This window comes from Uranotaenia lowii, chromosome 3 (assembly GCF_029784155.1).
Source record: "Uranotaenia lowii strain MFRU-FL chromosome 3, ASM2978415v1, whole genome shotgun sequence".
Classification (NCBI taxonomy): Eukaryota; Metazoa; Arthropoda; class Insecta; order Diptera; family Culicidae; genus Uranotaenia; species Uranotaenia lowii.
This window is the reverse complement of record NC_073693.1, coordinates 8,504,086-8,522,675: the sequence shown is the minus strand read 5'-3', so window position 1 is coordinate 8,522,675 and position 18,590 is coordinate 8,504,086. Positions and strand designations below refer to the sequence as shown.

General features: G+C 34.7%; 1 protein-coding gene across 1 annotated transcript; it reads right to left on the bottom strand.

Annotated features, from left to right (window-relative positions):
- Window positions 1-41: 41 nt before the first annotated feature.
- On the bottom strand, window positions 42-5,812 carry LOC129751946 (vacuolar protein sorting-associated protein 35). The gene is given in 7 exon segments (XM_055747736.1): window positions 42-515; window positions 590-773; window positions 844-1,058; window positions 1,122-1,788; window positions 3,948-3,993; window positions 3,996-5,133; window positions 5,521-5,812. Coding segments are annotated over 7 exon segments (2,418 nt in total). The 5' UTR covers window positions 5,524-5,812; the 3' UTR covers window positions 42-350.
- Window positions 5,813-18,590: the final 12,778 nt, after the last annotated feature.

Sequence of the window (18,590 nt, the reverse complement as noted above, 5' to 3'; positions counted from 1 at the left end):
CGAGTCATGGCTTTCGAAGCTAGGAAAAACTGTTGTTGCCTTTCAGGTGATTTAATGTGTATAGTAGTTGTTAATGTTACAATTGCTCGTTTTGCCTCCATTATATAAAGAATATATATTCGATACAACTTTTACAAATACCTAATACTCTAACTTAAAGTTTGCTAAATTATCATCAACATAATGCATTTTAAGAGAAGATTGTTTGGAACTCAGAAATAATAGTGCCAAAGTCTAGGGTTTTCCAGTCAGAGGGAAAAAAATGTTAACATCAAAATCATCTGGAAAGTGAGTAGCCTATCGATCACTTCTTTTGAGATGACGTCTTACCTTGTTGTTGTTGTTGTTGTTCAATTCAAAGTGATTCCGGCGAACGAAACCTCCAGTGCGTTGGCATCCGTGGATTCCATCCGACTCCGCACGTGGGCCAACGTGTTGCGGTAGTGCATCTCGATTTGGGTAGTTTCCTCGGTCGGTTCCAGATTGGGAAGTTCCTCGTTGATTTTTCCAATCAACTTTTGAAGGATGGAAAATTTAGAAAAGAATTTAATTTGATTGACTCCTTTTTTAAGGATCGAGAGCAATTTACCTGATTCAACATGGAAACGGTGATCTGAGAATTTCCCCGCTCGAAATAGAACAAGTAATGGTTCAGCAGCTCAACACACAGTTGCACCTGAACGCCGATGTCCAAACATTGGGAAGCGATTTTGGCCGCCTTCTTCAAACACTCCAAAGTTCGCTTTTCATCGCGTAGCTCCTGACCGTTTTGTCTAAAAGTTTGAAATAAAAAAGTTATTAAATTGTCTCTTTTTTTTTGTAAATTCTGGGATGATGGCTTACTTTCCACTCCAAAACAAACTGGCACAAGTGACCACAGCGCGGCACTGGTCCGGTTTCTTCAACAGTTTTGAAGCTGCGAGGGCACAGTTCGTTCGCAAGGGTTCAGCATTCTCTTCCGAAAAGCAAGCCATTTGTTCCACGGTCGAAACGATCAGGGTAATGGCCGCAAACTGCGACTTGGAGTCGGATATTTCGTCTTCGTACAGCGAGAATGCCTGTTTGATAAATTAATGTATTTTAATTAGAATTCTCTCAAATAACGAAGCTTTCAAACAAACCTGAGTCATGAAATCGTACGCCACAGTTTCGTGATTGGTGTAGGCAATCTGTCCTATGCACAGAGCTCCCTGCAGGTACAAACGCAGAGCCAGCTCCGGCAGTTCAGATTTGGCCAGCACAGCGATGGTGCTATGACAGAACTGCAAGATCTTCTGACACTTCTTGTCCCACATTTCGTCCTCGGCCGCCACAGCCTTATACTTGTAGGCCAACTGATAAGCTTGGAAAACCAACGGTGGCAGAACAAACCTTATTCTCTGCTGACCCCCTAGACCGAAATGCTTCCTAGCCGCTGTCAGTATCTTGTACTGGGTGTCCAAATCCTCGGACTTCAGCAGATGCACGAACCTTCCCACAATCCCCTGCTCCTCGGCAAAATCTTCCGGGTCCGGTTTTTCACCGGTCTGATCGGGTTGGTCCTGAATCAGGGGACCCAGCATTGCGAGAACGCTGTCCACGTGCTCGGCCGTTGGAATGAGGGTTTCGTTTTCAAGTATGTTCATCACTATGTACAGGGCCAGCGATTTGCGGGAAGTGTAGTCGAATTTTTCGAGTAGCGGAGCGAAGTATTTCAGCTGCAGGATGGTCAGGACGCTGTTGTAGAAATCGACACACAGACGAAGCAGCCGGGATAGCTCCGTGTTGACCGTAAGCGAGTGGGAAATGCTGAAAAAATGTAACGATAAGGATTATTATTAGGATGGGATCAAAATTCAAATTCTATATTCCGGTTTATGTTTCAAATTCAGATTAATATCTCATATTCAAATTCCTATTCAGATGAGATTTCAGTTTTCAGATTTAGATGTCAGGTTTTAATCTCAGATTTCAGATTCAGATATCTGTTTCAGAATCGAATTTGAATTCAGATTAAAGATACAAATTTCAGATTTCAGATTCCAATTTCAGATTCAAATTTCAGAATCAAATTTCAGATTCAGATTTCAGATTCAGATTTCACATTCAAATTTCAGGTTCAGATTTCAGATTCAGGTTCAGATTCAGATTTCAGATTCAGATTTCAGATTCAGATTTCTGACTCAGATTTCTGATTCAGATTTCAGATTTAGATTTCAAATTCAGATTTCAGATTCAGATTTCAAATACAGATTTCAGATTCTGATTTCAGATTCAGATTTCAGATTCAGATTTCAGATTCAGATTTCAGATTCAGATTTAAGATTCAGCTTTCAGATTCAGATTTCAGATTCAGATTCAGATTCAGATTTCAGAATTCGGTTTAAGGTAAAGGTTTCAGATTCAGATTCCAAATACAGAATTCAGATTCAGATTCCAGATTCAGATTTCAGATTCAGATTTCAGATTCAGATTTCAGATTCAGATTTCAGATTTCAGATTCAGATTTCAGATTCAGATTTAAGATTCAGCTTTCAGATTCAAATTTCAGATTCAGATTCAGATTCAGATTCAGATTTCAGAATTCGGTTTAAGGTAAAGGTTTCAGATTCAGATTCCAAATACAGAATTCAGATTCAGATTCCAGATTCAGATTTCAGATTCAGATTTCAGATTTCAGATTCAGATTTCAGATTTCAGATTCAGATTTCAGAATCCGGTTTCAGGTTGAGATTTCAGATTCAGATTTCACATACAGAATTCAGATTCAGATTCCAGATTCAGATTTCAGATTTAGATTTCAGATTCAGATTTCAGATTCAGATTTCAGATTCAGATTTCAGATTCAGATTTCAGATTCAGATTTCAGATACAGATTTCAGATTTCAGATTCAGATTTCAGATTCAGATTTCAGATTCAGATTTCAGATTCAGATTTCAGATTCAGATTTCAGATTCAGATTTCAGATTCAGATTTCAGATTCAGATTTAAGATTCAGCTTTCAGATTCAGATTTCAGATTCAGATTCAGATTCAGATTTCAGAATTCGGTTTAAGGTAAAGGTTTCAGATTCAGATTCCAAATACAGAATTCAGATTCAGATTCCAGATTCAGATTTCAGATTCAGATTTCAGATTCAGATTTCAGATTCAGATTTCAGATTTCAGATTCAGATTTCAGATTCAGATTTAAGATTCAGCTTTCAGATTCAAATTTCAGATTCAGATTCAGATTCAGATTCAGATTTCAGAATTCGGTTTAAGGTAAAGGTTTCAGATTCAGATTCCAAATACAGAATTCAGATTCAGATTCCAGATTCAGATTTCAGATTCAGATTTCAGATTTCAGATTCAGATTTCGATTTCAGATTCAGATTTCAGATACAGATTTCAGATTCAGATTTCGGATTCAAATTTCAGATTCAGATTTCAGATTTCAGATTCAGATTTCAGATTCAAATTTCAGATTCAGATTTCAGATTCAGATTTCAGATTCATATTTCAGATTCAGATTTCAGATTCAGATTCAGATTTCAGATTCAAATTTTAGATTCAGACTTCAGATTCAGATTTCAGATTCGGTTTTCAGAATCAGCATCCAGATTCAGATTTCAGATTCAGATCTCAGATTTCAGATTTCAGATTAAGATTTCATATTCAGATTTAGATTTCAGATTCCGATTTCAGATTCCGATTTCAGATTCAGATTTCAGAATCAGATTTTAGATTCAGATTTCAGATTCAGATTCAGATTCAAGATTCAGATTTCAGATTCAGATTTCAGATTGATTCCAATTCTTGATACAGATTTTCGATTCAGATTAGATTTTTCACATTCAGATTTCAGATTCAGATCTCAAAACCAGGTTTCAGATTCCAGATTTCAGATACAGTTTACGAGATGTTCAAATTTCAGATTCAAATTTCCGGTTCAGATTTAAATAAATTAGGCAGAAATCTGTACTCACCTATTCATGTTGAGCCGGTCTAAAATTTGGGCGGTCGTTTCCAAACTTTATCCACGTAATCTACTCTCTCTGGATAAACCTTTTGGGCCAAGCTAACCAGGGCCACCTGAAGCGAAACTGTGTCCTCCAGCGGCATATCGGTCCGTAGCTGTACGATGTACGCAATCTGCACACTGAAAACCTCGAACAGCTGCAGCTCCGGTGGAATGGCCGATTTGACCTCGGTACCGGAAATGGTTTGAGTGATTTTACCGTTTCGCTGGTTGTACAGGGCCAAGCGGTCGATCAATGAAATGATGATGTTTTTAACGTTGACTCCCGGCTGAAGTTGGGCACAAGACTTCAGGAACGGATCCAGCGTTTGCAGATGGAACTCGTCCGGAAAAACTTGAATGATGCATTCCATCAGATATTCTTGGGCGATGGCATCTCGACAGCTGACAACTTGTTCCAGAATACCAGGAAGAATCAAACGTTGATAGACTTCGAGAGTGGCAGATTCGAGCTGCGAAAGGCGAACCAAATTGGTTCCGACGAGAATTTTCAGCTCTTCGCGTTCTCTTTCACGGCGAGACCGTTCGCTGGAATGTCCCTGGTGTTGGATGCGAACCCAAAGCTTGTTCATTTCGGCGAAATTCGTGAGCACAAAATCGATGGCATCAATGACGGTTCCTTCGTTTTCGTCTGGGGTGGTCATCACATCCGGAAGAATGTTTCGAGTGCACTGAAGCAGATAATTCCGCAGGAAGAGTCCTCTCAGGGGATGTTGGACTCCTCGACACATTTCGACTAGATCCTTCAGGATACTACGCTTTAACGAGGAATTCGTTTTGATATAAACCAAACCGACTGTTATCAGCAAATAAAGTCGAGGAACGATATTTCCGGCGTACTGGACATGTTCATAGAGGTCCGGCACTTTGCGACCTTTCTGAAACTCATCCAGCAGATAATGCTCGAAGTGCCGCAATTCATCCGTAATGGCCATGTACAGCTCATAGTAGCATTTCGGCGACAGAAGCGAAGTACGCAGCTCACCCAGCATCGTCGAGGCACAGCGCATCGATTCCATCAGACGATTCTTGTCCAAAAAGCGCTTCATCTGGAAAGCCTGAGCTCGCACCACGGCAATCGCTTCCGCCAGCAGTTTGTCCTGCTCGTCCAGCGAATTTATCGGCGTTTGAGGCTAAAAGGCAAATGAAACGAATTCGATCAATTATTTCAATACGAGGCCATTGGGAAACCGCATGGAGATAAATTATAACTAATCGATTAACCTTTTCCGGTGGAGTTTCCTTCCGGTAGATAGCATACGGATCGTAAGTAGCCGAATTCCAAAGATACATTTTGGACAATTTAAAAAAATCTAGCCCAAAAAGAAATAAATCGAAATTACCACCACTTTTCGGGGAATAATGAACGAACAAGCTACTGATAACAATCCCGAAGCCCCAAAAAAATGGCTCTCACACGAGAAGAGCACCGATCTTCCCCCATTGAACAAACAATTGAATAAATAATAGATAACAACTACCAAAAAGCGAAAAATATCATCAGTGAGTGCTACACCTACCATGTTTTATTTTGATGTTTCCTTCCTTCCCAGAGAGATGATCTGTTTTTCCTTTCCTGTTATTCGACTTCTGCTAATTAGAATTTTTCACCTCTGTGAATAAATCCGCTTTTTACGGAAACCAAAAAATTTCCTAATAATTGGTTTGCACTTGAATGTGTCCGGTTCTGGCGGCTAGCGATTGGTGCAAGAATTGTCCCTGCCGGAGTGAGTTTTGGTAGAGAAAATTGCGAAAATTACGGCACAGAACACCCAGCGAAAACTTTTTTTTCCGACGAATGATAAAATTTTCGACCCAAAGTGACGTTTGATGTATGTTTGTGTGCGTGTGCGTGATTCATTTATTTTGGTTTCGAGGGGTGCCCGGATGGATCCAGATGAAGATAAAGAATTTTCAATAAAATTTTCAGTAATTTAAATTTTCCTTCTGTTTTTCTTAATAAAACAAACAAACAATAATTTCGTAACAAGTTTTTCTAGTAATCTGCATGAATGCCTGCAATAATCCGCAAATCACACGATTAATTAAACGTTTGCGGAATCAACCTTGCCTCATCGGTCAAACAGGTATATAATATGGCAATGGGCCCAATGCAGAAACCGAGAAAGAATAACAGCGATATGGATAAAAAAAAAGTTGAATAATGAAAGTAAAGCTGATTCCGTAAAGAAGTAACAATTGTTAACTTCATAAGGCCGGAAGAATTATCAAATTCATCTGTTGTCACAACTTTCACTCCCTTTCCCTACAAAAAATAAATTATGATGGAATATGGATAAAATTGACAAAAATGACAAAAAAGACAAAAATGACAAAATGACAAAAATGACAAAAATGACAAAAATGACAAAAATGACAAAAATGACAAAAATGACAAAAATGACAAAAATGACAAAAATGACAAAAATGACAAAAATGACAAAAATGACCAAAATGACAAAAATGACCAAAATGACAAAAATGACAAAAATGACAAAAATGACAAAAATGACAAAAATGACAAAAATGACAAAAATGACAAAAATGACAAAAATGACAAAAATGACAAAAATGACAAAAATGACAAAAATGACAAAAATGACAAAAATGACAAAAATGACAAAAATGACAAAAATGACAATAATGACAAAAATGACAAAAATGACAAAAATGACAAAAATGACAAAAATGACAAAAATGACAAAAATGACAAAAATGACAAAAATGACAAAAATGACAAAAATGACAAAAATGACAAAAATGACAAAAATGACAAAAATGACAAAAATGACAAAAATGACAAAAATGACAAAAATGACAAAAATGACAAAAATGACAAAAATGACAAAAATGACAAAAATGACAAAAATGACAAAAATGACAAAAATGACAAAAATGACAAAAATGACAAAAATGACAAAAATGACAAAAATGACAAAAATGACAAAAATGACAAAAATGCCAAAAATGCCAAAAATGACAAAAATGACAAAAATGACAAAAATGACAAAAATGACAAAAATGACAAAAATGACAAAAATGACAAAAATGACAAAAATGACAAAAATGACAAAAATGACCAAAATGACAAAATGACAAAAATGACAAAAATGACAAAAATGACAAAAATGACAAAAATGACAAAAATGACAAAAATGACAAAAATGACAAAAATGACAAAAATGACAAAAATGACAAAAATGACAAAAATGACAAAAATGACAAAAATGACAAAAATGACAAAAATGACAAAAATGACAAAAATGACAAAAATGACAAAAATGACAAAAATGACAAAAATGACAAAAATGACAAAAATGACAAAAATGACAAAAATGACAAAAATGACAAAAATGACAAAAATGACAAAAATGACAAAAATGACAAAAATGACAAAAATGACAAAAATGCCAAAAATGCCAAAAATGACAAAAATGACAAAAATGACAAAAATGACAAAAATGACAAAAATGACAAAAATGACAAAAATGACAAAAATGACAAAAATGACAAAAATGACAAAAATGACCAAAATGACAAAAATGACAAAAATGACAAAAATGACAAAAATGACAAAAATGACAAAAATGACAAAAATGACAAAAATGACAAAATGACAAAAATGACAAAAATGACAAAAATGACAAAAATGACAAAAATGACAAAAATGACAAAAATGACAAAAATGACAAAAATGACAAAAATGACAAAAATGACAAAAATGACAAAAATGACAAAAATGACAAAAATGACAAAAATGACAAAAATGACAAAAATGACAAAAATGACAAAAATGACAAAAATGACAAAAATGACAAAAATGACAAAAATGACAAAAATGACAAAAATGACAAAATGACAAAAATGACAAAAATGACAAAAATGACAAAAATGACAAAAATGACAAAAATGACAAAAATGACAAAAATGACAAAAATGACAAAAATGACAAAAATGACAAAAATGACAAAAATGACAAAAATGACAAAAATGACAAAAATGACAAAAATGACAAAAATGACAAAAATGACAAAAATGACAAAAATGACAAAAATGACAAAAATGACAAAAATGACAAAAATGACAAAAATGACAAAAATGACAAAAATGACAAAAATGACAAAAATGACAAAAATGACAAAAATGACAAAAATGACAAAAATGACAAAAATGACAAAAATGACAAAAATGACAAAAATGACAAAAATGACAAAAATGACAAAAATGACAAAAATGACAAAAATGACAAAAATGACAAAAATGACAAAAATGACAAAAATGACAAAAATGACAAAAATGACAAAAATGACAAAAATGACAAAAATGACAAAAATGACAAAAATGACAAAAATGACAAAAATGCCAAAAATGCCAAAAATGACAAAAATGACAAAAATGACAAAAATGACAAAAATGACAAAAATGACAAAAATGACAAAAATGACAAAAATGACAAAAATGACAAAAATGACAAAAATGACCAAAATGACAAAAATGACAAAAATGACAAAAATGACAAAAATGACAAAAATGACAAAAATGACAAAAATGACAAAAATGACAAAAATGACAAAAATGACAAAAATGACAAAAATGACAAAAATGACAAAAATGACAAAAATGACAAAAATGACAAAAATGACAAAAATGACAAAAATGACAAAAATGACAAAAATGACAAAAATGACAAAAATGACAAAAATGACAAAAATGACAAAAATGACAAAAATGACAAAAATGACAAAAATGACAAAAATGACAAAAATGACAAAAATGACAAAAATGACAAAAATGACAAAAATGACAAAAATGACAAAAATGACAAAAATGACAAAAATGACAAAAATGACAAAAATGACAAAAATGACAAAAATGACAAAAATGACAAAAATGACAAAAATGACAAAAATGACAAAAATGACAAAAATGACAAAAATGACAAAAATGACAAAAATGACAAAAATGACAAAAATGACAAAAATGACAAAAATGACAAAAATGACAAAAATGACAAAAATGACAAAAATGACAAAAATGACAAAAATGACAAAAATGACAAAAATGACAAAAATGACAAAAATGACAAAAATGACAAAAATGACAAAAATGACAAAAATGACAAAAATGACAAAAATGACAAAAATGACAAAAACAGTCTCGTTTGAACTACGGTACGTTGCACATCGTGTGTGTGAGCTGAATTGAAATCTAATTTATTTTTCTTCTCTCCTTCCACACTCTATTGTCGAGCGGTGCAATGACCCACAACGATACACCAAGGTCATCGAAAAATGAAGTTCGAGTACGGAAATATCACGAGAATTATGCTGGGCCATATCTCGTTATGGCTGAAACAAATGTCGGGAATACCGTGACCGGCCCTAATTCTGCGCAGTCCCAAACTCTGCGCATTTTCATTTTCAAACAGAAATATTTCAAGATATGATGAACAAAATATCCATGAAAAAAGCTAAAACTCTTCAGTTACTGTTTATCTTCAAAATGATTCCAATTATTTTGAAATCGGATGAGTTGTTCGCGAGAAATGGAAAAAATTAAAATAAATGTAGGAAGCAAACGTTGAAAAATGGCCGCCGTTAGCAGTCCAGCTTAAGTGTTATGAAAACAAAAAGATCAAATGAAACAGTGTTGAACAGAATTTTCTCATCGGAAATGCCTCTACGGGGAAGATAAAATCATTCTAAACATGACTGCTAAAAAATTTGAGAAAAAAATGGTTTTTCAAATCAAAACAATGATTTTACCAATGCGCAGAATTTGACACCATTTGTTTACTTATGTTCCTAATGCGCACAATGAAAAGCACCGGAGTGAACTGATGTTAAAGCTGCAAGGAATTGAATGCAGGGAGTTGGGAGACTTTCAATTACAGTTTTCTAATAAGTTTTATGAAGATTGTGTATCCGTAAAGTTGTTGGGAGTTTCTTAGGAATCTCTTCGAAACTATATCTTTTGTTGACAAAAAAAAAAAAAGAAAATCTTGATTTGCGTTCTCTTTCGTGTTCGCGTGTTAATCGTTCGGTCCCAACTGTATACAGACTGTTCCGACGTATAGAAGTAGTTCCGGCAAGCCACAAAATCGCCCCAGCTAGGGGAACTACGCGAAGCTTTTCTCGGTTCACCCGCTCACTCGCACTCGTTGACTAACTGATACTGAATGATATTAAACCAAATGAAGCAGCGCGTAGTTCCCCCAGCTGGGGCGATTTTGTGGCCCGCCGGAACTTCTTCTGTATGTCGGAATAGTCTGCACTGCACACCAACGAAACAAGTTAGTTTGACCAGATCCGGCGAAGAACGTGATCGGTCAACAAATATTGGGTAAGCGAGCTGCAGGAAAAAGCATCTGCAAGCAACATATAGCAAGTGTAAGAAAAAGTGAAAGATAGTGTCACATAAGGTTCAAATATCCAAGGCTTGAATTGGCCCTTTTTCGTAATTTGCAATACTTTACTAAGCGTAAAACATGTTTTTAAAACTTTTTAGTTAAATTCAATGTTTGTCTTACAAGTACGGAATGGTATATTGGTTTTATTTGGGTGCGCAGAATATGGGACATATGCGCAGAATTAGGAACAAATAGAAAATAGTGCGCAGAATAAGGGCCACTTGCATTTTTTCCAAATGTTGTAAATAATCCACATTTTTGCTCCGAAATTGAGCTCTCATTATTTTTGCCGTTAAATTTGTTAGTTAACCCAACTGTACACGAAATTTTGAGGAAATTTATTGGAAGGTAAATTTTTTATAACTTAAAACATTCGAAAAATCCTTAACTGCGCAGAATTAGGGCCGTTCACGGTATATCTGCTGCGAAGATTGCTAAAAGTCTGGTGAAGAAATTTGGTGACGATTTTATTCGTGCTATGCCGGTTTCTAAAACCAAAATGAAAATTTTGATGCGATCGAGGGATGCTGCTAATGAAATAGCAGGCATCGGTACCTCAAATGAAGTGCGTTTTTTTATCCCCCAACGGCTGGTGGAGTGTCTGGGGGTAGCCTATATTGAGCCGGATATTTGTGATGAAGAATTGAAGTTTGCTAATGCTTACGATAAACGCAAGTCGAATCAAGTTGATAACCCGGAGATAGTTCATGCTCGTCGTGTGCTTAGAAAATTGGCTGATGATAAAGAGGAAGCCCTGTTTACGGTGATTTTTACTTTCGCTGGGCAGAGTTTACCTACCCACATCGAGTTAAATAGAGTGCTTTATGCTGTTAAGCAATACATTTATCCTGTCCGCCAGTGTGGTAACTGCTGGCGCTTGGGACATGACAAAAAAGGATGCAAGAGTGCTAAACGCTGTAATCAATGCTTGGAGCAAGTGGGCGGCGAAGGTCATGCGTGTGAAAATAGTGAGCCACAGTGCGTTAACTGTTTAGGCTCCCATCGGGCCAATGATCTCAAGCTATGTCCGAAAATAATTCAAAAAAAGAAAACCGATAAAGAGCGGCGTGACACTTTTTCACAAGGACGTGTCGATTGGTTTTGTGGAACAAATTCAAATGATTCATCAAACTCACTACCTATCATCTCTCAACCAACAACAATATCCACCGTGGCAGTAGCTTGCCAAACAAATAATGTTGACAAGAATGGATCTAATCCTTCCAGCAAACGTCGTTATAATGTCGATTCGGACGATGAGCTTCCCCAACTTGAAGTTAACATTTCTGACGGGGTTTGCGATTCGATTCGATCGACGATTGAATCTACTGAGGTCATCGATATCGTTGCAGATGCTCTGGAAGTTCCTGAGGAAGATATTGAAACTCGACAAAAAATCCAACAAATGGTTTTGGAGAGAATTTCGGATGTTGTTAGTGATAAAATGAAAGGCTATTTTGCTAATCTCAGATTATGAAAAAGACCACACCAAGCACTTTAACAACCACCGTTCCTCTGCAATGTCTACAATGGAATTGTAGAGGGATAAATAGTAAACGCTCATCCTTAATCCAGCTCATAAATACACATAATATCAATATTTCGCTTTTGAGTGAAACACATCTCGACAGTCACACAAACTTTAATCTACCGCAGCACACCATGTTTCGTAAAGATCACAGACGAAACTCGATGGGCGTAGCCATCGCGATTCGTTCAGAACTAAATCCAGTAGGATTTCCTATTGCACTGCCAGCGGATATTCAAGCCGTTGCCTGCCAGATAAAATACATCTCCGGGTTGATCACTATTGTATCTGTGTACATACACCCGCAAGCCAACATATCGCAGACTCAGTTTGAAAATTTTTTATCAACCGTTCCGAAACCGTGCATCATTGGAGGAGACTTTAACGCAAAACATCACCTATGGGGAAGCGAGCATGGAAACATACGTGGAGACCGTCTTCATCAAGCCATCGAAACATCTCATCTCGTCATTCTCAACAACGGTCAGCCAACTAGGTTTGATGTAAACCGGTCGTGGGGCGCAATTGATATCACGCTGGTTTCTTCGAGCCTTAGTTTGTGCTTCGACTGGGAGGTTTTGGATTCACCAAATGGAAGTGATCATTTTCCGATAGTTTTTCATTCGAGTACTACATGCGCGATGAAATTCTACTCTGGAATTAATGTTCGGAAAATCGACTGGGAACGTTTTGCCGGAAGCCTCGAGGAATCATTCGTCGAAAATGGAGAACCGGATAGCTTTGATGTTTTCTTTGAGCTGATTTGGCAAGCACTGCGCAGATCCTGCCCATCAGTAAACTCGAACCACACCCGCCGAATACCGCAACCCTATTGGGACGAAGAGCTAACAGAAGCGAAGAAGGCCACCAGAGTTGCTTTCCGCGCTTGGAAACGGGAGCTGTCAACCGAAGCTTACGAAGGGTACGCTAATACAGAACGAAGGTTCAGAAATTTGGTACGCGAGAAGAAGAGGAAAAGTTGGCAACATTTTTGTGATAGCTGTGATAGTTCTACGTCCCTCACAACCTTATGGAGGATGGCCAGAAGGTTTAAAGGGCGCGGAGAGCCATCAAAAAACATCAGAATTTCGGACAATTTGGCCAACGATGTTTTGGACAAGTTGGCTCCCTCATCTGCCAAAAATCCACCCCCGGTTTTTCTACAATGTTCGTGTTGCTCTCAAACTGGTTTTCCATTCTCAGTATCGGATATTCAAGCTGTTTTGAAAACCGGTAAAGATTCGGCTCCTGGTTTGGATGGTGTTCCATATTCCGTCATAAATCGTCTCCCATGGGCGGCGCTTAGTCAGTTGCGAAAAATCTATTGCCAAATTTTTGCTTCAGGAAGAATTCCGGAAAGCTGGAAAACCTATAAAATTGTACCGATTCCTAAAAGTGGCCATGATCCGATTTCTCCCTCTGCTGTTCGTCCAATCGCGTTAGCTTCATGTTTTCGCAAAGTGTATGAACTCATAATCAAAGATCGACTAGAACATTTCATCGAAAACAACAACCTGTTCCCTTCAGCTATCAACGGTTTTAGGAAAGGACGAGGAACAATGGATGCGTTGTTTCCACTGATTAACGAAGCTTCCTTAGCTTTGAAAAGAAGAGAGCATGTGGTGATATGTAGCCTCGATATCAAAGCCGCCTACGACAACGTGGAAATTAATGTTCTGGTCCGCGAATTACGCTCATTAACAGTCCCTGAATGTCTAGTAAAAAGTATCTTCCATCTGTTTGAAGAAAGGAATTTGTGCATTTCGAGTGGATTAGATTCAATATCTAGGACAACGTGGAAAGGCCTTCCTCAGGGATCTCCACTTAGTCCGTTATGCTTTAATGTTGTGATCAGTGGATTGATCAACAGTGTCCCTCCTGATGTGATAACCGTAAATTACGCCGATGACACAACAATTGCTGTAAGAGGAACCTCACTGGAGCATAGTTGCGAATCTCTCCAAAGGGCAGTGGATATAGTTGTGGAAAATATTTTCGACCTTGGGTTAGAACTTTCGCCGACGAAATGTAAGTGCCTCCTGATCTCGACACAACAATGCGATAATCCTCCAGAAATAAATATCGGCGGTTGCACTTTGGAATACGTCAGATCCCTGAGGTTACTCGGCATGTACCTCACACGAAATCTGTCGTGGTCGTGTCATATTAGAGAGGTACAGAAACGTACAGCTCCGTATCTTAACTTTTTACGAAGCATATCGGGCCAGTTATGGGGAGCACATCCAGCAGCAATGTTAGTTATTTTTAAGTCATGTGTGAGATCAATATTGGAATACGGTTCCATATTTATGACGGAGTTAACACAAAAAGAAGCCATTATTTTGGATAGACTACAATGGGCAGGAATTCGAATCTGTTTGGGCTCCACAAAAACCACCCACACAGGTTCACTCGAAGTGATGGCTGGTATTATTCCGCTGCAACAAAGAAGAGAACTTGCGGTCATGCGTTTTGTAAATAAAAGAGCGTCACTCCTTTCTTGGCATCGACAATATTCCAGACCGATCTTGGACAGTGGCTTAGTGGCTACGGGAATACACCGCGCAACAAGAATGCTTAACGAATTCATTCCACTTGAACAGCCTCTAAATAATCTCCCATGCTACATGTTCAACCGTGAAGTTGTAAGAACAAAAATATCCATTGATCTCACTGTTAAACGGTTATGTTTAGAACACCAGAACTCATCGGCAGCTGATTTGGTGTCAAACTATCTCTTGGAAGTGTATGCCAACGCGAAAATCTTGGCAACTGACGGGTCGAAAGATATACAAGGCACAGGTTATGCTGTGGTAAATAACTTTGGAACACCTGCAGAAGGGATCAAACTCGACAGTAAAGCATCCGTTTATATGGCAGAGCTTCTGGCAATCAGGCATGCTGCGAAAATGATCGTAAGTCTTCCTGTTGCTCAGTATATTATTCTATCCGATAGTTTGAGTTGTCTCACGAGCCTGCAAAAAATCAACATCAATCAAAAATATCCCGTTGCTTGGTACGATATAAAGGAATCCATTCTTGAAGGTCAAAGAATGGGGTACGAAATCCATCTGATATGGGTTCCGTCTCATAGAGGTATTCCAATGAACGAGTTGGCAGATCAAGAGGCGAAAAGTGCGTGCATCAATGGTGGTACAGCAGATTATATTTTAACATCATTCGACATCCAGTTTCCGATTCGGCGTACAACAATGCACAAATGGCAAGCAAAATGGAATTCAGGAACTAAAGGACGTTTCTGTCACAGCATCATCTCTAACGTTTCGCTCCAACCATGGTTTAGTAGCTTGGATCTCAACCGCAGACAAATTGTAATCCTTTCCAAATTAATATCAAATCATTCACGGCTCCCTGCTCATCTCACTAGGAATGGTATCCTATTGGATGCTACGTGTAGTTGTGGCGAATCCATCGCAGATCCTGATCACATTATCTTCGCATGCAGCAGATTTGAAAATCTTCGTAGACCTATTTGGCGAATTTTAATGAAAAAAGGAATTCCACCCGATATTCATTTGATACTAAAAAAGAAAGACATTGAATTATATAAAACGATAGCTAATTTTGTAATTGAATGTGAAATAGACATGTAAGTAGAACAGTAATCAACACTTGGCCGGTTATGTTATAGAGGTAAAGCCAATAAAAAATTAAAAAAAAAAAAAAAAAAAAATGACAAAAATGACAAAAATGACAAAAATGACAAAAATGACAAAAATGACAAAAATGACAAAAATGACAAAAATGACAAAAATTACAAAAATGACAAAAATGACAAAAATGACAAAAATGACAAAAATGACAAAAATGACAAAAATGACAAAAATGACAAAAATGACAAAAATGACAAAAATGACAAAAATGACAAAAATGACAAAAATGACAAAAATGACAAAAATGACAAAAATGACAAAAATGACAAAAATGACAAAAATGACAAAAATGACAAAAATGACAAAAATGACAAAAATGACAAAAATGACAAAAATGACAAAAATGACAAAAATGACAAAAATGACAAAAATGACAAAAATGACAAAAATGACAAAAATGACAAAAATGACAAAAATGACAAAAATGACAAAAATGACAAAAATGACAAAAATGACAAAAATGACAAAAATGACAAAAATGACAAAAATGACAAAAATGACAAAAATGACAAAAATTACAAAAAATGATAAAAATGACAAAAATGACAAAAATGACAAAAATGACAAAAATGACAAAAATGACAAAAATGACAAAAATGACAAAAATGACAAAAATGACAAAAATGACAAAAATGACAAAAATGACAAAAATGACAAAAATGACAAAAATGACAAAAATGACAAAAATGACAAAAATGACAAAAATGACAAAAATGACAAAAATGACAAAAATGACAAAAATGACAAAAATGACAAAAATGACAAAAATGACAAAAATGACAAAAATGACAAAAATGACAAAAATGACAAAAATGACAAAAATGACAAAAATGACAAAAATGACAAAAATGACAAAAATGACAAAAATGACAAAAATGACAAAAATGACAAAAATGACAAAAATGACAAAAATGACAAAAATGACAAAAATGACAAAAATGACAAAAATGACAAAAATGACAAAAATGACAAAAATGACAAAAATGACAAAAATGACAAAAATGACAAAAATGACAAAAATGACAAAAATGACAAAAATGACAAAAATGACAAAAATGACAAAAATGACAAAAATGACAAAAATAACAAAAATGACAAAAATGACAAAAATGACAAAAATGACAAAAATGACAAAAATGACAAAAATGACAAAAATAACAAAAATGACAAAAATGACAAAAATGACAAAAATGACAAAAATGACAAAAATGACAAAAATGACAAAAATGACAAAAATGACAAAAATGACAAAAATGACAAAAATGACAAAAATGACAAAAATGACAAAAATGACAAAAATGACAAAAATGACTAAAATGACAAAAATGAAAAAATGACAAAAATGACAAAAATGACAAAAATGACAAAAATGACAAAAATGACAAAAATGACAAAAATGACAAAAATGACAAAAATGACAAAAATGACAAAAATGACAAAAATGACAAAAATGACAAAAATGACAAAAATGACAAAAATGACAAAAATGACAAAAATGACAAAAATGACAAAAATGACAAAAAATGACAAAAATGACAAAAATGACAAAAATGACAAAAATGACAAAAATGACAAAAATGACAAAAATGACAAAAATGACAAAAATGACAAAAATGACAAAAATGACAAAAATGACAAAAATGACAAAAATGACAAAAATGACAAAAAATGACAAAAATGGCAAAAATGACAAAAATGACAAAAATGACAAAAATGACAAAAATGACAAAAATGACAAAAATGACAAAAATGACAAAAATGACAAAAATGACAAAAATGACAAAAATGACAAAAATGACAAAAATGACAAAAATGACAAAAAATGACAAAAATGGCAAAAATGACAAAAATGACAAAAATGACAAAAATGACAAAAATGACAAAAATGACAAAAATGACAAAAATGACAAAAATGACAAAAATGACAAAAATGACAAAAATGACAAAAATGACAAAAATGACAAAAATGACAAAAATGACAAAAATGACAAAAATGACAAAAATGACAAAAATGACAAAAATGACAAAAATGACAAAAATGACAAAAATGACAAAAATGACAAAAATGACAAAAAATGACAAAAATGGCAAAAATGGCAAAAATGACAAAAATGACAAAAATGACAAAAATGACAAAAATGACAAAAATGACAAAAATGACAAAAATGACAAAAATGACAAAAATGACAAAAATGACAAAAATGACAAAAATGACAAAAATGACAAAAATGACAAAAATGACAAAAATGACAAAAATGACAAAAATGACAAAAATGACAAAAATGACAAAAATGACAAAAATGACAAAAATGACAAAAATGACAAAAATGACAAAAATGACAAAAATGACTAAAATGACAAAAATGAAAAAATGACAAAAATGATAAAAATGACAAAAATGACAAAAATGACAAAAATGACAAAAATGACAAAAATGACAAAAATGACAAAAATGACAAAAATGACAAAAATGACAAAAATGACAAAAATGACAAAAATGACAAAAATGACAAAAATGACAAAAATGACAAAAATGACAAAAATGACAAAAATGACAAAAATGACAAAAATGACAAAAATGACAAAAATGACAAAAATGACAAAAATGACAAAAATGACAAAAATGACAAAAATGACAAAAAAGACAAAAATGACAAAAATGACAAAAATGACAAAAATGACAAAAATGACAAAAATGACAAAAATGACAAAAATGACAAAAATTACAAAAATTACAGAAATGACAAACATTAAAAAATAACAAAAATGACAAAAATGACAAAAATGACAAACATGACAAAAGTGACAAAAATTACTTAAATGAGAAAAATGACAAAGATGACAAAAATGTCACACGTTTGGGTTTGAGCTTTCTTATTAAAAATTCAATACGAACTCGACGTCTAGCTTAAGATTATTATAGCTGATTGAGACTTCTGCTGATAAAACAATGTACTGATAGAATGTTTATTATGCAAA